The following is a 22,829-nucleotide window of genomic DNA, read 5'->3' as shown; positions in this document are numbered from 1 at the left end:
CCCAGCCTTTCTGGTCCCCCAGAAAATCCACCTGGGAGCCTGGAGAGGAGGTCCATGCTCAAGGTCATGACTCAGCATTTAGGTTTGGGGTCTCTACTATACCTTTCCCCCATTCCCAGGTGCCCAGTGTCTCTTTGAGTGCCCACAATAGGAGAGCCATACCCAGCACACTGCCCCCTTGAGATCTGGTAGAGTGGGTCCTGTGGGAACCACCATACCCACCCCCCTCAACTTCCAGGAGGTTCCTCAGGGCCCAACCCTAAAAACTTGTCCTTGGAATCGGCTGCAAGGCACTGTATGGGGCAAGGAGGCACGGTCCTTCCTCCACTCCCCTAGACCTATAGCATGCCCCCCCCCCAGTTCCTCTCTCCAGCCTCCCCAACTGTGAGTGATAAAAGTCTGGGAGCTGATTTTAGAAATTCTTTATTTACATTTTCTCTTAAAAATATATATAGATCTTGGTGCCCTGTTGATTCTTTGGTTCTGGGTCCTGTGGGGAAAGCGGTAATGTGTGCAGGGTGACTCTATCCGGGCGGCCGTTGGTCCAGTAAAGTCTTCTTAATCTGGCCTCAAAGCTGGGCTTCCCTGAGATCAGCCCCAGAGGCCTGGGCCTGGGGCAGAGTTGGCATGAGGGGCAAGGGCTGGGCGGTTCCAGAGCAGCCTGACCAATAGGAGCAAGGCTGGCTCCACCGGGTCCTTGAGGGTAGGATGCTGGTGTATGGCGCGCTGAGGACAGAGACCCTGCACAGACTGCGGAGAGAGTTGATTGGTGTCGCAGGGACCAAGTGGCTCTCAGGTCCAGGTCTCATTCCTAGCTGTTTGCTGTGAACCATTGAAATACCGCGTCCTTGTTCTCCCTCACCCACTTAATGTTGGCTTTCGTCTTCTCCAGAGCTTGCTCCAGAGCCCGGGTGCCCGAGCCGAAGCCTGTGTCTTGGTTCTCCGCCTTAAACTGCTCCAGCTGCCAGGAAAACAAAGCGTCAGGTCTGGGCTGGCTCTCAAACTCAGCCCTGAGAAGAGAGGGGCTTCCCAGTCTCTCACCCTCTCACCCGACTCGCAGGTCCCTGGGGATGGAGACTGTAACTTGTTCCCTGTATAAAGAGCTAAATCCCTCACCACTTCGTGGGGCTAGAAGTACTCTCTACATAGAAGTGGGGGAATCACAGCCCCAGGTGGAATCTGTAAAGAGGGTATCGGGCTCCGTTGCGCAATATTCCAATGACTTGGCCCTGACTTTTAGCTGAAGAATCTCAACCCGGTAGTGAGCAAATGAAACAGGTGCCACGTAGGAGCAACGATTGCGGGAATTTCTGACCCTCCCACGATCCAGTGGCTTCAATGCCTAAGTAGCTTTTTATTTTTTTAATTTTTTTTTACAAAGAAGTGGATACAGGGGGGTGGGGATGAATCTCAGGAGCAGAGAGCTTGCTAAGCCTGATCGAGGCCCTCATCACTTCAATAAAGTGGGGTAGAAGACTTTTTGTTTGTTTTTTTGTTTTTTGTTTTTCGAGATAGGGTTTGTCTGTGTAGCTCTGGCTGTCCTACAACTCACTCTGTAGACCAAGCTGACCTCAAACTCACAGAGCTCTGCTTGCCCCTGCCTCCCTGAGTGCGGGGATTAAAGGCGTGCGCCCCCACCGCCCAGCTGGAAGACTATTACTATCCATTCACAATATGGTTTTGTGCACACCGAATCTTAAGGTATCCGCGAAATAACTGTTAGAACTCAGGCTAAGCTACCTCTCACCGACAGTTTACCCAGCATGTGTGAAGCCCTCGCTTCCATCCCCAGCACCAGAAGAAATAAAAGGAAATTGAGAGCTAATAATTTAGCAAGGTTTCATAATCCACAACATCAGTGGTACACCTAGGAACAGCCATGACAGCCTGAGAAGCGACATGATTGCCCCTTAGAACAGCACCAGAAAATTTAAGAACTGAGTCAGGTGTGATGGCTCACGCCTTTGATCTCAGTACTCGGGAGGCAGTAGCAGGTGGATCTCTGTGAGTTCGAACCCAGTCTGGTCTACAGAGACTGGGCTACAGTTACTGGGAAACCTTTTTAGAAAGCCAAAAAATAAAAACAAAAACAAACAAAAAAAACCCAAAGGTGTAGGGGTGCACCTTAGTGGTAGAACGCTTGCTTTCATGTCAAGACCTGGGTTGACTCCCCAGTACCACAAATACACTTTTTAAAATATCCTACATATGAGAGAAGAAAACAACTCTTTAAAACACACAGGCCTAAAATGATATGACACTCAAGTATAAGCAAAGAAAAATAACAAATTAACTGAATTTCATAAAAATTAAAGAGTCTCTGTAAGTGGGAAGCAGAAGCAGGAGGATCGTGTGTTCAAGGTCAGCCTGGGCTGTATGGTAAGACCATCTCAACAAAACAAAATAGAAAACGTGTGTATCAAAGGTGAAAAGACAGTCCACAGAACGGGGGGAGATGTTTGCAAAGCATGCAGCTGTATTAAAATCCACAGAGAACAGTCACAGAACAGCAATCAAAGGCACCAGCCCAATTTCAAACCAAGCAAGAGACACAGATATAAGTTATTCCAGAGATGCCGACGGCCAGTAAGCTCCCCTCATTATTCGTCCAGAAAAGACCATAACAACGCCCAGGGACGCTGAGAAATTAGAACCATCCTACACTGTCGGCAGAAATGTTGCAACAGTAAATTTGCTCCAGACAACATTTTGGCCTTTTATTCAAAAAAGCTAAACGTGAGCCGGGCGGTGGTGGCGCACGCCTTTAATCCCAGCACTCGGGAGGCAGAGGCAGGCGGATCTCTGTGAGTTTGAGGCCAGCCTGGTCTACAAGAGCTAGTTCCAGGACAGGAACCAAAAGCTACAGAGAAACCCTGTCTTGAAAATCCAAAAAAAAAAAAAGCTAAACATAAAGGAAAGCAATGACCCAGCAAAGTCCACTCTTAGCAAAATGCCCAGGAGAAATGAAAGCGTGTTTGTATAAAACTACGTGTATAAATGTTCACAGCAACACTGTTCATAAAAGCCAAAATTAATAAATAAAAGGGAAGAACTGAAAAGCTCATCCGCTGAGGAATGGAGGTACAGACGTGGTACATGGACACAAGGGAATACTACTCAGCCATACAAAGGAACCATGCGTTTTACAACAGGAACCTGAGATGCTAAATGAAAGAAACCCGACACAAAAGGGTCATATGTTACATAATTCTGCTTTAAAAAAAGGTCACGAAATTTCATGATTCTATTTTATGAAATGCAAATGTGAAGTAAATGAGTGATTGACAGGAGCTAGGGGGATGGGACAGAAATGAGGAGGAACTGCTAGCAACTAGAGGATTTCTTTGGGGAGCTGGTGGCAAATACTGGTTGTACAATCTTATAAATATACTAGAAAGCACTTAAAATGGTAAATTTTATGGTACATGGATTGTAACTCAATTTTTAGGTAAGGGAATCTAGGTATACAATCCTAGTTATTTGGAAGACTAAGGCTAGGAACTAAGGGTTAGCCTAGGCAATCAATCAATGACTAAATTTTAAAATTCAAGATTTTTTTAAAAATGGAAACATTAATATATACAAAGTCTCTCTATTTGGTCCTTGTTCTGTGAGCAGATGCCACCACCTTCAACTGGGACAAATAGAGCCTGGGACGGGACAGGTCTGGTCCTTACCTGCTGCAGTTCATATTCGGTGGAGAAGCGCCGGGTCACTCCCTGGATGAGATTGGCAAAGGAGAAAGATCCTCCTCCGTAGCTGTGGGGTGGGGGAAGGATGAACGTGAGCAGTGGAGGGGCAGAGACCTAAGGGACAATCTCTGCGAGCGTCAGGGAACTACAGAAATTTACAACCATTTTGAAGGAGACACAAGGAGACAAAACAAAATGGACCCCCACCAAGATCCCAAAGAGACCCTGCCAGGACATGCAGAAGCCAAGTCTTGAACACAGCTCAGGCTGTAGGTCCCTGACTCCTTGTCCCTGTCGGAGATTTTTTACCCTGGCTATAGTTTTCTAGGTAAGAAAGTCCAGCACAGGGGTGGGGACGTGTAGATCACCCCAGCAACCCCAGCCTTGGCCATTGGTAATTCTTTTTTTTTTTTTTTTTTTTTTTTTTTTTTGGTTTTTCGAGACAGGGTTTCTCTGTGGCTTTGGAGCCTGTCCTGGAACTAGCTCTGTAGACCAGGCTGGTCTCGAACTCACAGAGATCCGCCTGCCTCTGCCTCCCGAGTGCTGGGATTAAAGGCGTGCGCCACCATCGCCCGGCCATTGGTAATTCAACACCCCAATCAGACTCACTCCTCGAAGAGCTTCTTCCAGTTGCTCCGGACAAAGTCCCAAACCAGAGACTGCCCGGCCGCATTGCTGGCAATGTTGATGATGGTGGAGGTGGCATCCTGCCTCCGGATGTACTCAGAATTCAGAGTGTAACTCAGGTACCTGTGGCAGGAGGCAAGGGTAGGGACCACTTGAGAACTGTGGCGCCATGATACAGGATTGGGAGCCTGATGTCTCACACCCAATCACCGCCTCTAGCGTTGCTCAACATCCCTTTGATGTGTGAAGGGCTGTGGGGCAACCCGGGTGCTACTCCCTCTGCAGGTGGGAAACTGAGTCACAGGGTCACAGGGTCAGTGGCCATGCAAGCACGTGCCGCCCTACAACTCCCCGAGAACAGATGAGGGAAGGAAGAAGTTCCAGCCACTGCAGCCCTCACACCAGGTAGGGTGGCCGCTCCTCACTTTGATGTGAAACGAGACTCAGTTGAATGGTTTGTCACTAACGCTGAGGGAGCACTCATGGGTCTAGGGGTCATGAGTGTCCTGTGGATCAGAAACAATCTCTAGCAGTGGTCTCTGGAACTTTGCAGGTCTGGCCTCTGAAAGGGCTACCAGGGTGGGAGAGACCTCACTGAGGTGCAGGAGACCTTGCCCTGATGCTCACAACAAAGCCCACAGCAGTTAAGAGTTAGGGATCCAGCGGGTGGTGGTGGTGCACGCCTTTAATCCCAGCACTTGGGAGACAGAGGCAGGCGGATCTCTGTGAGTTCGAGACCAGCCTGGTCTACAAGAGCTAGTTCCAGGACAGGCTCCAAAGCCACAGAGAAACCCTGTCTTGAAATACCAAAAAAAAAAAAAAAAAAAAAAAAAATTGGCTTGGTCACTTACTAAGCCTGTGGTCATTGGGCTATTAATTGTTTTGCGTCTGAGCTTCTCTGTCCTCACCAGCACAAAGCTGTGAGGCTGTAGGAAGAGGAGCACAGAGGCTTGGCTGAGTCTGTGGGTGGGGCCATGTCCTCACCTGTTCAAAATCCACACATCCTTGCTACAGGCCAGGGCTGTTCGGAGTTTGTCTGCCTCGTTTACCAGAGTGGCAGTCCGGAACTGTCCCCAGGCAAAGTCCCACTCAGCCTCACCGCCGAAAGCAATGGCATTGCAGTAGACAGTAGACCTAAGGTTGGGGTGGATCCTGGCATGGGGGAGTCGGGAGCAAAGGATCAGTGGAGAACAGGGAGCAAGGAGTAGCCAGTCACTGGCCGGGGCAGATGAGGACAGACAGGGAAGGAGCTGGAGAACACTCACGGGTTAACAGCAGGATTGCTCATCCACTGATTATAAAGTCTAGAAACCAGGTCCTTGCACTCTTGGAGATCACTGGAGCAAGCCGTGCTGATGGCGTTAACTTCATTGTACCTGTCCCAGGGGTGACATGTGGTTAGCACATCCTGCCTGGACCCCCACCAAGACTGTCCTCTCAACACCACAAAGCGAGGGACCTAAGACTCTGGTCCACCTGACTCTGGGGATTTTCCTGCTTTCTTCCTGCCTGTGATTTCTGGGGTCCCAAGGTAGCCTCAGGCTTTTGGTTTGAGTCTTTGTTAAAGAGGTTAGGACTGGGGAGGTTTGTAGATGTTTGCAGCATTCAGGAAACCCCGGGTTTGATCCCAACATTGTACAAACTGAGGGTGGTGATGCACACCTGTAATTCTACCACTTGAGAGCCTGAGGCAGGAGGATCAAAAGTTCCAGGCCAGCTTGGGCTACATAAGACCCTGTGACAAAGAAACCCACAAAATCCAAAAAAAGCTAAAAGAGACCACAGGCCAGGTGGGTTCTCAAGAGAGCCCCCTGCACTTAGGAGGGCTCTCTCCCTGGCTGTCAGACATGGAAGGATCCAGAGAACACTTTCAGGCGGTGTTCTCAGCTCTCAGGTCATGTGGGACGTCCGGGCTCACAAAAGTCACACTTACTGTTCCATGAGCGTATCTGGGCGAGTGGTCCAATTGTTGGTTTCAGCTTTGAAGTGATTGAAGAGGGGTGTGACTTGCTTCAGCAGGTATTTCTAGGGAGAGAATGTAGGAGCAGTGTCAAGGATCCAGGTCCACCTGCCTGGGCTGGCAGTCTCTGCAGGTGTGAGTGGGTACTGGCAGTCAGGGAGAGGTCAGGCTGCGCCCGAGGCCAGCACCTCAGTCTAGGTTTCAGATGGCTGAATTGGTGTTCTTTCCCCTCAAATCCGAGTCAGTCCTAATCCACTTCACCCACCCATCACTGTTTCTGACTGTAATACCAGGTCTCCCTTTCTGATCTTATTGTGAGCAATTTAGGGAACACAGATGAGCAAACAACTTCCAAGCCAGCAAGTTCATCCCTCTTATTTTTTTTTTAAATTATTTATTATGTATACAACATTCTTTCTGTGTGTATGCCTGAAGGCCAGAAGAGGGCACCAGACCTCATTACAGATGGTTGTGAGCCACCATGTGGTTGCTGGGAATTGAACTCAGGACCTTTGGAAGAGCAGGCAATGCTCTTAACCTCTGAGCCATCTCTCCAGCCCATCCCTCTTATTCTTGCATTCCTTTCTTAGCTGTGCTAATTCTGTGCACTGTTCTTTTTTTACCTAACTCATGTGAGCCCCAGACTGTTATTAAAGTCCTTTGCAGATCTGATTTGATGTGGCAGACTGACTTCTGTGACATACTGAAGCCATTCTTCGATGGTAAAAAAATCAACGTCTCCCCTCCCCAAGAACATCTGTTCTTACAGGAGAGATAGTGGTGGCTGTGATGCCAACACAGGGCCACTGGGAAGGGAGGAAGGAGGTAGGCCCAGATTTGGAGAAAAGGACTTGCTAGCCAGGTGGTGGTGGCACACATCTTTAATCTCAACACTTGGGAGACAAGCCAGCCTGGTCTACATAGCAATTTCTAGGACAGACAAGGATACACAGAGAAATTCTGTCTCAAAGAAGAAGAAGGGGGAGGAGGAGGACGAGGAGGAAGAGGGGAAGGGGGAGGGGGAAGAGGAGGAAGAAGAAAGGAAGGAAGGAAGGAAGGAAGGAAGAAAGGAAGGAAGAAAAAAATGAAGAAAAAACATAAAAAGAACTTGCTGTAATAAGGCTCAAAATTAAAAAACCTGGGGAGCTGGGCGGTGGTGGCGCACACCTTTAATCCCAGCACTCGGGAGGCAGAGGCAGGCGGATCTCTGTGAGTTCGAGGCCAGCCTGGTCTACAAGAGCTAGTTCCAGGACAGGAACCAAAAGCTATGGAGAAACCCTGTCTCAAAAATCCAAAAAAAAAAAAAACAAAAAAACAAAAAAAAAAACCTGGGGTAAGACGAGGGATGTGAGTACTAGAGGCTGGAATCCAAGTCTGTAAGTCAAGCTCCAGCCTGGTCCCTGTGTCCAGTGGCAACCTGCCCTCATTCACGGGAGATGCTAGACCAGAGAGGCTGGAGGTGCTGGGCACCACACACAGTGAGAAGGGTTACAAGGGGGTCAGAGGTAGAGGTTTCCATCAGTTGCCATTTTGTCCCCCAAGAGTAGGCACTACCAACTTCACTACACACAACAGAGGCCCATGCCAGGGAAGCCAGACAATCTTGAGAGAACATTTAGGACCTATGGCTATTTCCACCTTCCTATGGTGCTTCCAATCCCTTTTTGTTGTCTTTATCATCATCACCATCATCATCACCACCACAACCACCATCATCATTATCATCACCACCACCATCATCATCACCATCATCATCACCATCATCATCATTGTCATCATCATCATCATCACCATCATCATCATCATCATCAACATCACCACCACCATCATCATCATCATCACCATTATCATCATCATCACCATCATCATCACCACCACAACCACCATCATCATTATCATCTCACTATATAGCCCTGACTAGCCAGAAACTTGATCTGTAGATTAGGCTGGATCACACTCAGATCCTTCTACCTCTGTCTCCTGAGTGCTGGGATAAGGGTGAGCACCACCACGCCCTTTTGTTCCAGTTCTGGTACGGCTTCGAGTCACTGTTTATTGCCTCACCCTCATATCCAAAATTGCCTCTCAGCCTCCAACTTGACAAGAGACCAAAACAAACAGAAAGCTAAGAGGAAAGAAGTCAACAGAGGGAAAAGGAAACTCCACAAGCCCTGTAATAACCGCCCTCAAGAGAGACAAGAAGACCCTGTACTGGACAGGAACGAGAGGGAAGAATAGAAGCATCCCACAGGTGAGGGGACCCTCCCTGGGGGAGAGTGAAGAGTCCCCAAGCTGGAAAGTAGGAGGGACATAAAAACCAGGCAAAAGCAAGAGAAAGAAGTGGAATTACTCAGACTTCCAGAAAGACAGGAAATGGACAACAGACAGGGAAGAATTTCAGAGGGACAATAAAATAGTTCTGATACAGCGCGTCTGTGTCCAAGCTGGCAAGACCCAGACTGGCCCACCAGTACTGCTAGAAGAGCCCAGAAGGTTCCAGGAAGGAAAACTGGTCTCATACGAAGAACTGGAAATGACAAAAGCTCTGGACTTTTCAACTGTAACATGAGAACCCTGGTGTCAACAGATCAAGACCTTAGACATTCTGGGTCGTGATTTCCAGTTCAGAGACTTTCCAAACCCAGATAAATTCTCAGCCCAGTGTGAAAGCAGAACAAAAGACATTCCTGACGACTTGCCTGAGAAAACCTACCCTCACAAATCCTTCCTCCAAACTCTCAAGACCATGTACTCCCTGAGAGAAAATAGACAAGGGAGCCATGGGATTCAGGAAGCAGAGGGCCTCTCAATCAGAAGACCTAGTGCATGGCCCGAGCAACAGTCCTAGAAGTGGCAGAAGACGCCAGGAAAGGCACGACCCCTCCTATGGGATCAGTCCACAAAGCCTTCCTAGACAGGGGAACACAAGGTGCCCACACAGCACTCCAGCTGGCTCCGAAGGGCATCCAGACCCCAGGCGTATGCTGCATGCTGGTATTGTGATTGTGCTACAGCACCAGTTTGAGAGGAGCCTGGGCAAGCACAAAAAAGTTCTGTTTACCAAAATAGGCATTTGCGATCCTAAGCCGATAGCGGGTTACTTTTAAATTAAAAAAAAAAAAAAAAAAAAAAAAGATGGTTCAGAGGTTAAGAGCACTTGCTGCTCTTCCAAAGGACCCAGATTTGATTCTCAGCACCCACATGTTGGCTCACAACCATCTGTAAATCTAGTTCCAGGGGCCCCAGACCTTCTTCTGGTCTCTTTGGGCACAAGGCACACACATGGTGTGCAAACATAGATACAGGAGAAACACTCATACACAAAAGAATTAAAAATTAGGGCTGGAGAGATGGCTCAGATTAAGAGCACTGGCTGCTCTTCCAGAGGACCTGAGTTCAATTCCCAGCAACCACATGGTGGCTCAGTCATCTATAATGAGATCTGGTGCCCTCTTCTGGCATGTAAGCACACATGCAGACAGAACACTATATACATAATAAATACATACATGCAGACAGAACACTATATACATAATAAATACATATATACATACATACATATGTACATCTTTTAAAAAGTTAAAAAATGTAAAAGTTTTAAAGACTTCCAGGCCAACCAAGCAGTGGTGGTGCACGCCTTTAATCCTAGCACTTGGGAGGCAGAGGCAGGTGGATCATTGTGAGCTTGAGGCCAGCCTGGTGTACAAGAGCTAGTTCCAGGACAGGTTCCAAAGCTACAGAGAAACCCTATCTCAGAAAAACCAAAAAAAAAAAAAAAAAAAATTCCAGGCCAGCCAACAAAGAATATCTAAAAAATAGACAAAGAGACAAACAAACAAACAAAAACAGCCAAAAACTGGGCTAAGGAGTTTGTTCAGTTAATCAAGGGTTTGCCAAGCAAACATGAGTTAGTTCACTTTCCAGAATACACACACACATGCAGACACACCACACAGACAAACACACACAGACACATCACCAACACCGCAATCCCAGGGCTGGAAGCTGGGCTGCAGGGTCAGTGAGTCCAAACAACAAGGTGGAGGGAGCTAAAGTGCTTGCTGCCCAAGCATGAAGACCTGAACTCAAATCCCCGATCCCATGTAAGCACACACCTGGGAGCCCAGCTCTGAGTGGACAGACACAGGTATTGGCCAAACACAGGCTAGCCAAAATGGTATTAACCTCTGGCCTCCACGCATACAAAATACACACACAATCAATCAATCAAATCCCAACAACAAGTCTCTTAAATGTGGTCTACAGAGCTAAGACTCCACCAAATGAGCATCACAGTGGAACTCAGTCAATCCCAGCTATCAGATGCGTTAAGAATTCCTTTGCCAGCCGGGCGGTGGTTGCGCACACCTTTAATCCCAGCACTCGGGAGGTAGAGGCAGGTGGATCTCTGGGAGTTCGAGGCCAGCCTGGTCTACGAGAGCTAGTTCCAGGACAGGCACCAAAGCTACAGAGAAACCCTGTCTCGAAAAACCGAAAAAAAAAAAAAAAAGAATTCCTTTGCCTGCTGTTTGCTCTTTTATGAAGGATGCCGTGAACATCCCATGGGTGTGACTTCATTCTGAGCCAGTTCCTATGTCTTTGGTCTCTCCAGTGGAAGCTCCACATAGCTAAGCCACGCTACGAACCTGTCAAAGCCTATAAGAACAGTGCCTTACTGTCAGCCTGGGAGGATGGGCGGTGGTGGTCAGATCCACAACTCAGCAGACCAGTGCTGCTGGCAACAGCTGCTTAAGGCACCTGGCTGGTAAGACAGGCAGGCCTTTATCTTCCCATGCAATGTCCTCTCCAGGCCTCCCCAAAGCATTAACTTCCCATATTTCCAATGGGCAGATTTTGCTAGGAATCTTGTCTTCATGGTGGGGTGTCTACTCTTCTAACCTTCTCTGTGTCTGTTCCTTCTAGATCCTCCTAACTCTGTCATCTTACCCACACCTACTTATTTTCTTGAAAGAGCTTGGACAGGTAATGAACCTTCCCAGCGGTCTAACTCGGACACGGGAAGTAGCAACTCATACCTTCATAGGGCCGTAGACCTCGGAGCGGTCGAACATGAGCTTGAAGTAGTTAAGGCTGGTCAGGGCAGCCTCCCAGGGCATGTATTCCCTTTCGTTGTAGAGGAAGAGGGTGTTGCTTAGCGCCAGAGTGATGGGTATCTTTTGAGCACTGGAGACAAACAGGAAGGCCCAGGTCAGCATCCACCAAACCCAACTACACCCTGGGGACCCTAGCTCAGGTTCTCAAGGACACACCTAAGCCTGGGTCCCCTGAGGCCTTCATATTTTCCATGGGGGAAAGGGTGACACAGGTGCTCTGTGGTGCCACCAATTGGGCCCCACCTCAACCTACTGCCAGTTGTGTTTTCTCGTCTAATATCCTTATTTTGTTTAGTTTTTACTATGATAATTGGTTTGTCTTTTGTTTGTTTGTTTTTTGAGACAGAGTCTCTCTAAGTAGCCCTGGCTGTCTTGGAACTCCAGAAGTAGACCGTGCTGGCCTTGGCCTTGAACCCGCCTACCTTCCAAATCCTGGGATTAAAGGTGTGCACTGACTTCCCCAAAACCACACAACACAAAAAAAAGACCCAGTTCATAGCCTTGTGCTATCAACTCTGCTGAACTTTTCTTTGCTTTTTGTTTTTAATTTGTATACATTACGTGTTTGTGTGTGTGTGTGTGTGTGTGTGTGTGTGTGTATGTGTTCCTGTGGATGTGTGCATGTGTGCTTGCAGGTATGTTAGAGGCCAATGTCAGATATGTCTTCCTTGGTGGCTTTCCATCTTTTTGTTTTGTTTTGTTTTGAGACAGGGTTTCTCTGTAGCTTTGGTGCCTGTCCTGGAACTAGCTTTTGTAGACCGGCCTGCCTCTGCTGGGATTAAAGGTGTGCTGAGTGAAGTATTCTTTTTTTTGGTTTTTTGAGACAGGGTTTCTCTGTGGCTTTGGAGCCTGTCCTGGAACTAGCTCTGTAGACCAGGCTGGCCCCGAACTCACAGAGATCCGCCTGCCTCTGCTGGGATTAAAGGTGTGCTGAGTAAAGTATTCTTTTTTTTTTTTTTTTTTTTTTTTTTTTTTTGAGACAGGGTTTCTCTGTGGCTTTGGAGCCTGACCTGGAACTAGCTCTGTAGACCAGGCTGGTTGAACTCACAGAGATCCCCCTGCCTCTGCCTCCCGAGTGCTGGGTAAAGTGTTCTCACACTGTCAAAATCCTTCTCCGTGAAATGGCCATGTGGGGACCCCAGAGGAAGCTGCTCTAGGGGCCCCTGGCACAGCACCTGGTGGGAATCTAGAACAGCAGGGGAAACATAGGTCCAGTCACTGTCTCAGTCAGGAGGGCACTCACCTGGCCAGGTTGAAGGAGTCATAGATAATCTGTGCACGATTGATGGCAGGGATAGCCTAGAAAAGGAAACCGTGTGACTCTGGGCTTCCAGGAAGGGGCAGACCCTGCGGTCTGATGACCCATCATCCCATGGGGGGCAGGGCAGGAGGGATACCTACAGTGAGGTCTGACTGCAGCTGATTCTGAATCTTCCTCCAGTTGCCTTCATCGTAGTTCACCTGGTAGTAGCCCGTCACACCCAGGTTCAGCAAGACCCACTCATTGGCTCCAGTGGTCCTGAAGTCAGCATTCTGGCCTGTGGAGCAGGGCCATGGGCAGGACTGAGTGGAGTGTGCCCAGAAAGTCATGAAGGACCCTGAGCCTCCTCTCAGCCTCTGCCTTGCCTAGCCAACTTCTACAGGTAGCCTATGTAGGACACAGTTCACTTTCTGGGCCTTTGCATGGAACCTGATCCTGATTCCTAGCCCACCACCCCGTCATCCCAGCCAGACTTTACAGTTAGGCAGCCAGAGAGTTCCTGAATATTTCTAATTGTGTGCCTTCTGCTGCCTGTGATTGGCCTTCACCTTCGACTCTTCAGTGTCTGGTCGTGTAAGGCAGCTTACTGTACCTGCCAATCACTTTCCTAAGCATTCACAGGAATTCCCTCCTGGACTTCTCACACAGCTCGATGGAGCAGTTGTCAGCTTGACAGAAAAGAAAGTAAAGGCCAGAGAGGGTCGGTAACTTGCCCAAGACTACACAGAAGCAAGGTGAAGTGGAAGCAAAGACACCAGCTCCATTTGTGGAGTGAAATAGTAAAGGTAATCTTCCCTCAGCTCTCCCATAACCCCCCTCCCAGAACAAGGGCCAGGAGCCAGCAGATAAGATAGGGATGGATTACTTCTCTTGGTTTCCAGCCAGTAGTGACCCTCCTGCTGCTGCTGCGCTCCACTTTTGAGAAACGGAATGGGCACAATCCATGTGTAGCTGCAGTGAGAGACCCAGAGGCCAGTCAGTGGTGATGGCAACTCTTGGGCACACCATGGGTACCCCTCTCAGGTGCCCAGTGATGGCCCAACACCGATCCCAAGTGTCACCGTGCTCCTGACACAACATGATCTCCTTCCTGTGGTCCACCCTTCCCTGGGACCCAAGCCTTCGTGACCCTATGTGCTCACTCAAACTGGGAGGGGCGGGTAACAGTGGAATCAGGGTCAAGGAGGAAGTGTTCCTGGGAGATTTCTCCTGTAGCGGTGTTCACAGTGACAACGGGAAAGCCCATCTGTAGAATCCAGCGGTCCATGATGGTACTCACGTTGCCTGGGAGTTGGATTGCTGTCTGGTCGTTCACAGCCTGTTTGAGGGACACAGTGTGGCTGACAAACCATCGTCCTCCTGTGCCTAACACCCAGGCAGCTTTATGGCCAGCCTAAGTCTATGGTGCCCCTAATACAGGGCAGGGGAGCGGAGGACAAGGGACCACAATCAGCGCTTCTCTCCTTGTCTGCCCAGTGCTGAGTGAGCTGGAGAACCTCTCTGCCTCTAGCTGACGCCACACTGATGACACACCTGGGTGTGACCCATGGCCAGGGCACCTTCTGAATGTTTAGAGATGAGAACAGAGAGAGATAAAGCAGTGCCCAGTGTCACAGGCAGGAGCAAGGGACAGGTCTTGTGGGGTGTGGAGGAAAGGTACCCCATAGGAGGGAATGGGGATGCCATAGCCCTTGTTACTGTCTTCTTGGGTCTTTTTCATCCTTTTCCAAATGCATGGACACCTCTTTTTATAGTCACAGCAAAAAGCCAAAGACATCTGCTAATAACTAAAACCGCGGGGCTGGAGAGATGGCTCAGAGGTTAAGAGCATTGCCTACTCTTCCAGAGGTCCTGCGTTCAATTCCCAGCAACCATATGGTGACTCACAACCATCTGTAACGGAGTCTGGTGCCCTCTTCTGGCCTGCAGCATGCATGCAGACAGAATACTGTATACTATTACTACTATTGTAGTATACAATTGTATACATAATAAATAAATAAATAAATACGTGAATCCCTGAAAGCCGGGCAGAGGCGCCAAAAGGGAAAGCTGAGGCAGGGGAAGTCTGGAGCCACAAAAGACAGGGAAAGGGAGCAAGCTTTGTTGGAAGACAGGAAGGCAAGCGGTGGAGGAAGGATCCAATGAAGCACCACCCAGTCAGCTGCCAGAATGGGGGGTGGTTAATAGACAGGCTGGGGGTAGGGGGAGGGGGGACTGGAACCTGCCCAACTGTGTCTCTGTGATGTCCCCTCCCCAGAGAGATGATGGCCTTGGGGCCCAGAAGGACTTGGTCTCAGCCAGAGAGTGGCTGGGCAGGATGATAGGGCCCTAGGGCTCAGGAGGAAACACTGATGAGGAGAGGTGGGTGGGGCTGAGGAGGGGTGGGTGGGGCTGAGGAGGGGTGGGCAAAGTCTGCACAAGACTGGGAGGCAAGTGGGGGGAGGAGACAGTGATGGGGGTTCATGTGCAGGGTGGACTCCAGCCCTAAGGAGAGGCAGGGAGGAGAGGGGCCTCTGGGGAAGACAGGAGGGCTTGGAAGCTGAGGGATGGAAAGTGAGGCAGGGAGGGACAGAGGGTCGGAGTTTGCATCCAAGGTGCTGGTGTGTGCAAGGATGTACCAGGTAGGGAGGGCCACAGGGCACAGGGCAGCCGGAAGTGCTGAGTCAGTTAAATGGTTGGTGCCAAAGTTCTGGCAGAAGAAAGAGGAAAAGGAGATAAGGAAGAGGAAGGGGGATAGAGGTAGTAGTTTGGACATAGGTGCCCTGAAGCTCATGTTCTCAGCACTAAGTGACCCCATGAGGCCCACCATGGTGTGTCTAAGCAAGAACATAAAGTAGGCCAGCTCTGGTGGCACAGGCCAGTAAGACATGCTCTAGGGACAAATACAGGAGGATCTCCGAGTTCAAGGCCAGCCTGGTCTACAGAGATAGTTCCAGGACAGCCAGGGCTATACAGAAAACCCTGTCTCAATAAAAAGCTGAATGTGTTGGCAAGCATCTGTAATCCCAGCACTCGTGAGACAGGGAGTCGACTGTTCATGCAGAAAAAAAGACCCTGCCTCAGAACCAATATGAGAGAACCCACTAAAAAAATGAAGAAAAAGAACCCAAAGTGAACAGTGAGCAGGGGCCCTACCCACTACCTTTAAGGATTCATCTTTACACCCATTTTATAGACGAACCACTGAGGCTCCCAACAGTTTGCCTGGACTGTGAACAGGGAAGCTGGGCACAGTCTAACGCATGCTGTCCCCTTAGGACCTTAGTGGAGAAGGCATGTTACCCACCTTCTGCAGGTGCTCCCACAGGTCCTGATAGACGGTGTTGGAGTATTCGAAGGCATGGAGGTAAGACTGTAGAACAACAAACCTTGGTAAGGGCTAGGTGATCCCCAGGACTGTGGAAGGCTGTGCTGGGGGAAAGGCCGCCATGTGGAGGGACCACCTAGAGCGATACTCACTGCAAGGCCCTTCTTGAACAGGTCCTCTGTCAGGAAACTGGATAGCATCCTGAGAACTGAGGCTCCCTGGGGTAGGGAGAGAGGGAGCTCAGAAGGCCAAGCTGGCTACCAGGGACAGACATCCCCAGAGCAGCGACTGTGCTGAGGTTCCCTGCAGGATAGATCCCTCCCCACAACCCGTGCCTCTCAGGGCTTCCAAGAAGCACCTTGCTGTAGGTGATGCTGTCAAAGAGCTCACTGATCTGGGCCGGCGTGTTGACCTCATCGGCAGGACTGGATAACGGGTGGGAGGAGGCGAGTGCATCCACGGCCATCACACGATACACTTCATTCTGCACTATGAGGTCTGTCTGCAGAGTCCCCAAATGCCATCAGGCAACTGGCCCAAGAGGGGTATCCTAGGCAGTCCACTCTCCCATCTCGGCCCAGTTCCCAGGATGGTGGCTTACCAGATTCCAGGTGGGCTCTGCAAAGTTAGCACCCAGATATTCCACATAGGAGGCAAAGCCCTCATTCAGCCACAGGTCATTCCACCAGGCCACCGTCACCAGGTTGCCGAACCACTGCAGGGGACACGGGAGTCTGCTGAGTGTCACAGGCCTTGCCATCACTAATAGCAGCTAAGTCTACGAGGCACAGGCCAAGTGAGGGCTGGACACTCCAAGGCCTCTGCTCCTTCTTGCTTCTCCCACAGCCATCTACCTGATGGGCCAGTTCGTGAGCAATCACGGTGACCACCCGCTCCTTGTTGCCGATGGAGGAGTCCTCGGGATCGAAGAGCAGGGCATTCTCACGGTAGGTCACTAGCCCCCAATTCTCCATGGCTCCAGCGTTGAAGTCAGGAAGAGCAATCTGGTCTGTGGAGGGGAGACACGTGAGAGCGGGCGGGCATGGGTGGGGATCCTAGCATTACTTCCCCATGAAGGCCCCATGGTCACTCACCAGACTTAGGTAGAGGGTAGGGTGTATCATAATGTTGGGCAAAGAAGCTTAGGATGGAGCCTGTCACATTCAGGGCATAATCACCATGGCCCGCTTTGATGGCACTGGGCCGAGCCCAGATTCGAATCTGCAGAACGAGAAAGAGAGAGAGAGAGAGAGAGAGAGAGAGAGAGAGAGATCAAGTTTTATTTATTTATTATGTATACAGTGTTCTGCCTACATGTATGTCTGTCTGCAGCCAGAAGAGGGCACCAGATCTCATTACAGATGGTTGTGAGCCACCATGTGGTTGCTGAAAATTGAACTCGGGACCTTTGGAAGAGCAGGCAGTGCTCTTAACTTCTGAGCTATCTCTCCAGCCCCAGGTCTGAGATCTCAAGGAGAGTAAGTGGAGTCCCACAGTCCAATGAGTTGGAGGTCCTTGATAAGTCAGGATGGGGACCAATTAGATTACAGAGAAAACCAAGCATGGTACCATATGCTATAAACTCAGCACTTAGGAGCAGGAGTGTCACAAATTCAAGGCCAGCCTGGGCACATTAGTGGATCCTATCTCAAAATTTAAAACAGAAGGGTGGAGAGATAGCCTGATGGCTGTGCTGGCTAATTTCATGTCAACTCAACAGGTTAGAGTCATCTAAGAGAAGGAACCCCAATTGAGAAAATGCCTCCGTTTCTCATTGGACTGTAGGCAAAATGTAAGCATTTTCCTAGTTAGTGGTTGATGTGAGTGGGTCCAGCCCATTGTGATGGTCCTGGGTTCTATAAGAAAGCAGGCTGGCCGGGCGGTGGTGGCGCACGCCTTTAATCCCAGCACTTGGGAGGCAGAGGCAGGTGAATCTCTGTGAGTTCGAGACCAGCCTGGTCTACAAGAGCTAGTTGCAGGACAGGCTCCAAAGCCACAGAGAAACCCTGTCTCGAAAAACCAAAAAAAAAAAAAAAAAAAAAAAAAAAGAAAGCAGGCTGGGCAAGCCATGAGGAGCAAGCCAATAAGCAGCACCCTTCCATGGCCTCTGAATCCACTCCGACTCCAGGTTCCTGCCCTGCTTGAGTTCCTTCCTGACTTCCTTCAGTAATGGACTAAGATGTAAACGTGGAAGCCAAACAACCCCTTTCCTCCCCAGTTTGCTTTTTGGTCATGGTGTTTCGTCATAACAATAGTAACCCTAACTAAGACAGTGGTTAAGAGCACTTGCTCTTCTTCCAGAAGTCCTGGGTTCAGTTCCCAGCACCCACAAAGCAGGTAACAATCATTTGTAACTCCAGTTCCAGAGGATCTGATGCCTTCTTCTGGCCTCCGAGGACACTAGGCATGGAAGTGGTACCCACGCTTACATGTAGGCAAAACACCTACACACATAAAGCACATTTGTTTTAAATTTATAAAAGGGGGCCAAGCATAGTGGCACACAACTTTAATCCCAGCCCTCGGGAGGCAGAAGCAGGCAGATCTCTGTGAGTTTAAGGCCAGCCTGGTCTACAGAGTGAGTTCTAGGATAGCCAGAAGACTCAAAGACTGTCTCAGGGAAAAAAAAAAAAAAAAAAAAAAAAAAAAAAGCTTAAGAGGCAGAGAGGTTTAGAGCCTGAGTGTTTGCTGCTCTTCCAGAGGGTTTGGTTCCTAATACCCAAGTCTGGGGGTTCACAACCACTGTAACTCTGCCTCCAAGGGACTGGACACTTCCTTCTGGTCTCCACAGGCACCTGTACTCCTGTGCACATACCATATCCAGACACACACTCATACACATAATTAAAAACACATTTTAAAATGGGTTTTAAAAAGGAGTTGGTGATATAAATCAGAGGTAGAAGACTTGTATGGTATGCACAAGGCCCCAAGTTCAATCCCTAATAGTGTAGAAAAAAACCCAAAAAGCCAGTAAAGGTCTGTCCTGTGGTCAAGAGCTTCCTTACCGAAGAGGAATTGTGATTTCTGTGTTCCAAACACAGAATGGGAAGTGCTTAAGAGTGCCTGGGGTCACTCGGAGCTGGGACTCAACAACCTAATAATTCAGAAGTTAGTACTGAGAAGATCTAGGAAGGTCCCTCAAGCCAGGGCAGGGCCATCCCAGAACATAAAAGCCCAGTTCCATACCTGAACAGCATTGGATGAGTTCTGAGCATCATTGGTTGAGTTATCTGGTTGTACAGAAGTGAATTCGCTCACAATGTAGGCCAGCAGGTATGTGGACATCTTGGGAGTGGGATAGAACTCCGTGATGGTCCATTCAGAGTCTCCCGAAAAGGGCTTTGTCTCTGCGCATGGGACACATGAGTGTGTGGGCTTCCCGCTCTGCACTCCAGTCCAGAGCAAACCCAGGGCAGCCAGACTCACCTTTGGGATTCATGTTTGACAGTGCTGTGTAGCCATTGGGGTAGATGAGTGTGATGTTGAATACGGCCTTCATGGCTGGCTCATCAAAGCAGGGGAAGGATTTCCGGGCATCAGGAGCCTGCATCTGCGTTGTGGCCACCACTCTGTCCAAATCAGAGTGTTAGAGAGGGTGCTAGGGGAATATCTTTAGGGTACAGAAGAAGGGGTACATGGAAGGCTGGCCCAACCTGCTTACTGCCCTTCACCTAACTCCAAACAACCTCAAGACCCTGGCCAACATGCTGCCATGGGAAACCAAAGTTTCCAGACTCCATCCAAACCCTGGCAGGCTTCACGCCTGTGTGAGTTGAGAGGTCATCCCAGGCAATTTTCTCTCCTCTCAGTATTCCTGTCTGTCCAAGGAACCCTTCCACCCCACGTCCCTAGAGGCTGGAAGACAGTATCCCCAGTAACTGCCCCCCACCACCACAGATGAGCAACGGGGCTGCTGAAATCTCCTAAAGGTTCCAGCCCCTCCTTTCCACGATCCCCAGATGCAGCCCTCTCTCAGCCTGTGCCCACGGCCGGGGAACTTACTTCCTGACGCCATCCTCCTCATACTCGCTGCGGTAGAAGCCAGCCAGGTCGTCAGCCAGCTCCCCCTGGAACTGGCTATCCATCTCATACTGATGGCCCTCTACCAGCTGTCCGTTCAGGTGCACCACCAGGTACTCGGTGCGCTCTACCAGCTCAGTTCTGACAATGTTAGGTGCTGGGGAACCACCCAGGGCTCGCAGTTCCACCAAGTGGTTTCCCTTTTGGGTGTAGTTGAGCTTTTTGCTGTGGATGATGATGACATTTGTGGCCACGTTACAGGTAAAGCGGACAGTACTGTTACCTTGAAAGATGTACAAGCCTTGTGGGTTGGGGGTGAGGTACGGTCTCAGAGTCACCCGGTAGGAGTCAGGTATCAGAGTCTTGGGCAGGCGGTACTGGTTCCAAGGTATGCTTTCATCTACAGTGGTGGCTGGGGTGGTCGAGGTGGTCGCTGAGGAGGAGGTAGCCGAGGTGGTAGTAGAAGTGGTAGCGTCAGGCAGTGTAGGAGCTGTGGCAGAGTTCTCCGCGTTCTTGTTCTTCTCCTGAGCATAGACCACTGACAGGGCTACGATCGTGCACACAGCTGCCACACCCAGCACGATGCCCAAGATGCCCAGGGTCTTGGAAATGTAGAAACCCTTGGCCATGATGCTGGTGGACAGGAAGCTCGGAGTGGCTCAGGCCAAGCGAGAAGCAGAGCAGCCCTGGGCCAATTTATATCTCCCAGGGGGCAGAGCCCCACTGTCTTTGGATTGGACAAATATTAACCAGGGCTCAGGCGAAGGTCACTAGCTTAGATAGGGGTATTCTCTGCCCAGGCTCTGGAGAGATCAGAAACGAAACAGTGTGCAAAGCTGGTTTGTGTGTATGTGTGTGTGTGTGTGCGTATGTGTGTGTATGTATGTGGGGGAATGCCTGCTGGGAGCAAACAGTGTCTGGTTACAGGCTGCAGGTGGCTGAGAAGTGGGGGGACCAGGCAGAGCTCGGGCTGAAGGGCAGACTGCAGGCTTGGCACCCAGAGGGCAGATGGGAAGGCTGCTGACACTGATCCACCTGCAAGCACAAATGGAGACAGAGAAACAGAGATCGAGGTGAGGCTTAGCAAAGGGTTCACCCAGCCCAAGAGGTGGAACAGGCAGAGCAGAATAAAGACAGTTCCCAGCAGACCATCAAAAACAAAAAACAAAACACAACAAAACAAAAAGCACTGGATCCACCTTTGGGCTGGGTTCCCTGAGGAAAGTTAGGGCCTGTGGGGACATTCTTCAGATTCTCTCCCTGACCAAATTCTTTTCTTAACTCCCCAAGGAAAGCAACATAAATCTTTTCTTCCTTCCTTCCTTCCTTCCTTCCTTCCTTCCTTCCTTCCTTCCTTCCTTCCTTCCTTCCTTCCTCCCCCCCCCATAGTTATAACTTCCTCCATGAGTAAATAATAGTATTTCCCCCTCAGCTTGCCTAGCAGATTTAAGGGGAAGCATATGGATTATCCCATGTTCCCATGTTCGAAACTTAGATCTTTGACCTTCCCCCAGCACAGCACTGCCCTGCTTTCTGTCCTGGGTAGACACGAGCACTTACCAATTCCATAACATATGGCCTTGCCATTCTCCTGCATATTTATTTATTTCTTATGTATACAATATTCTGTGTGTATGCCCACAGGCCAGAAGAGGGCACCAGACCTCATTACAGATGGTTGTGAGCCACCATGTGGTTGCTGGGAATTGAACTCAGGACCTTTGGAAGAGCAGGCAATGCTCTTAACCACTGAGCCATCTCTCCAGCCCCTGGCCTTGCCATTCTCCTGCACCAGTCCCGCCTCTCAGACCGCCACACTGACTGATGCTCACCCCAACATGCAGCTCACCCCCATCTCCTCCCAGCATTCAGCAGACCCTGCTGTATTCCCAGGAATTCCCTGCTTCTTCCAGTGACCCTCAAACCTCTTACGCATCAGGCCGTTGCATTCCACTGTTTCAAATCTTCTTTTCGCTCCCTGGGACCCAGGCCCCGCCTTCCTAAGGGATCCACACACAACGTGCAGAAGCCAGCCTGCCCACTTGCCACCCTCACCCTGGACGGACACACACACACACTACACACACACACACACACACACACGCTGTCACAATACTTCAGCCATCATCTAGCCCCTCAACCTCAGGGCCTTTGCCTGGACAGACTTCACTCTCACCCTGACTAGCTTTTATAGATCCTTATATTATTATACTCTTATACTCCCTCATCAGCTCCAGCCCCAGTGGGTTGGCTTTCCCATCATGCATGTCCTCTTCAGATCCCTGTACCTCACTCAGCATAGGCTTCTACTCCATTCAGAAGTAACTGTAACCCTCAGGCTTGTTAGACTAAGGCCTAAGCTATTTCTTTTTCTTTTCTCTTTTTTTTCCTTCCTTTCTTTCTTTTTTTTTTTTTGTTTTGTTTTTTGTTGTTGTTGTTTTTTAAGACAGGGTTTCTCTGTAGCTTTGGAGCCTGTCCAAAAAAACTAGCTCTTTTAGACCAGGCTGGCCTCGAACTCATAGAGATCCGCCTGCCTCTGCCTCCCCAGTGCTGGGATTAAAGGTATGCGCCGCCACCGCCCAGCTGCCTTAGCTATTCCTGCCCCCAGACTTGACTCTGTGCCTGGCACCTGGTAGGGACTCCGCATGGATTTGTTGGGTACATGCTCATGTATGCAACTGAGTGACTGCATAAGTCATTCCAGAAGAAATCCCTCTTTCAAGTCCTCCAGCCTTTATCTCCACCCTGCCTCTGCCAATAAGGCATTTGCTTTTTCGAGACAGGGTTTCTCTGTGGTTTTTTGGAGCCTGTCCTGGAACTAGCTCTTGTAGACCAGGCTGGC

The 22,829-nt window shown here is 49.8% G+C and overlaps 1 protein-coding gene across 1 annotated transcript; it reads right to left on the bottom strand.

Moving 5' to 3' along the window:
- Nucleotides 1–417: 417 nt before the first annotated feature.
- On the bottom strand, nucleotides 418–20,995 carry Anpep (alanyl aminopeptidase, membrane). The gene is made up of 20 exons (XM_057756138.1): nucleotides 19,970–20,995; nucleotides 19,394–19,536; nucleotides 19,154–19,314; nucleotides 17,059–17,185; nucleotides 16,819–16,973; nucleotides 16,566–16,679; nucleotides 16,323–16,466; nucleotides 16,117–16,182; nucleotides 15,944–16,009; nucleotides 13,797–13,972; nucleotides 13,520–13,605; nucleotides 12,795–12,931; nucleotides 12,637–12,692; nucleotides 11,316–11,463; nucleotides 6,253–6,344; nucleotides 5,585–5,695; nucleotides 5,304–5,471; nucleotides 4,302–4,442; nucleotides 3,678–3,759; nucleotides 418–961 (listed from the first exon to the last, which is right to left on the bottom strand). Exons 1-20 carry the CDS (start codon nucleotides 20,614–20,616, stop codon nucleotides 812–814), a joined length of 2,970 nt encoding a protein of 989 aa, XP_057612121.1. The 5' UTR covers nucleotides 20,617–20,995; the 3' UTR covers nucleotides 418–811.
- Between the last annotated feature and the right edge of the window lie 1,834 nt (nucleotides 20,996–22,829).

This window comes from Chionomys nivalis, chromosome 23 (assembly GCF_950005125.1).
Source record: "Chionomys nivalis chromosome 23, mChiNiv1.1, whole genome shotgun sequence".
NCBI classification, from domain to species: Eukaryota; Metazoa; Chordata; class Mammalia; order Rodentia; family Cricetidae; genus Chionomys; species Chionomys nivalis.
The sequence above is the reverse complement of the archived record's forward strand: the minus strand, read 5'-3'. Positions and strand labels throughout refer to the sequence as shown.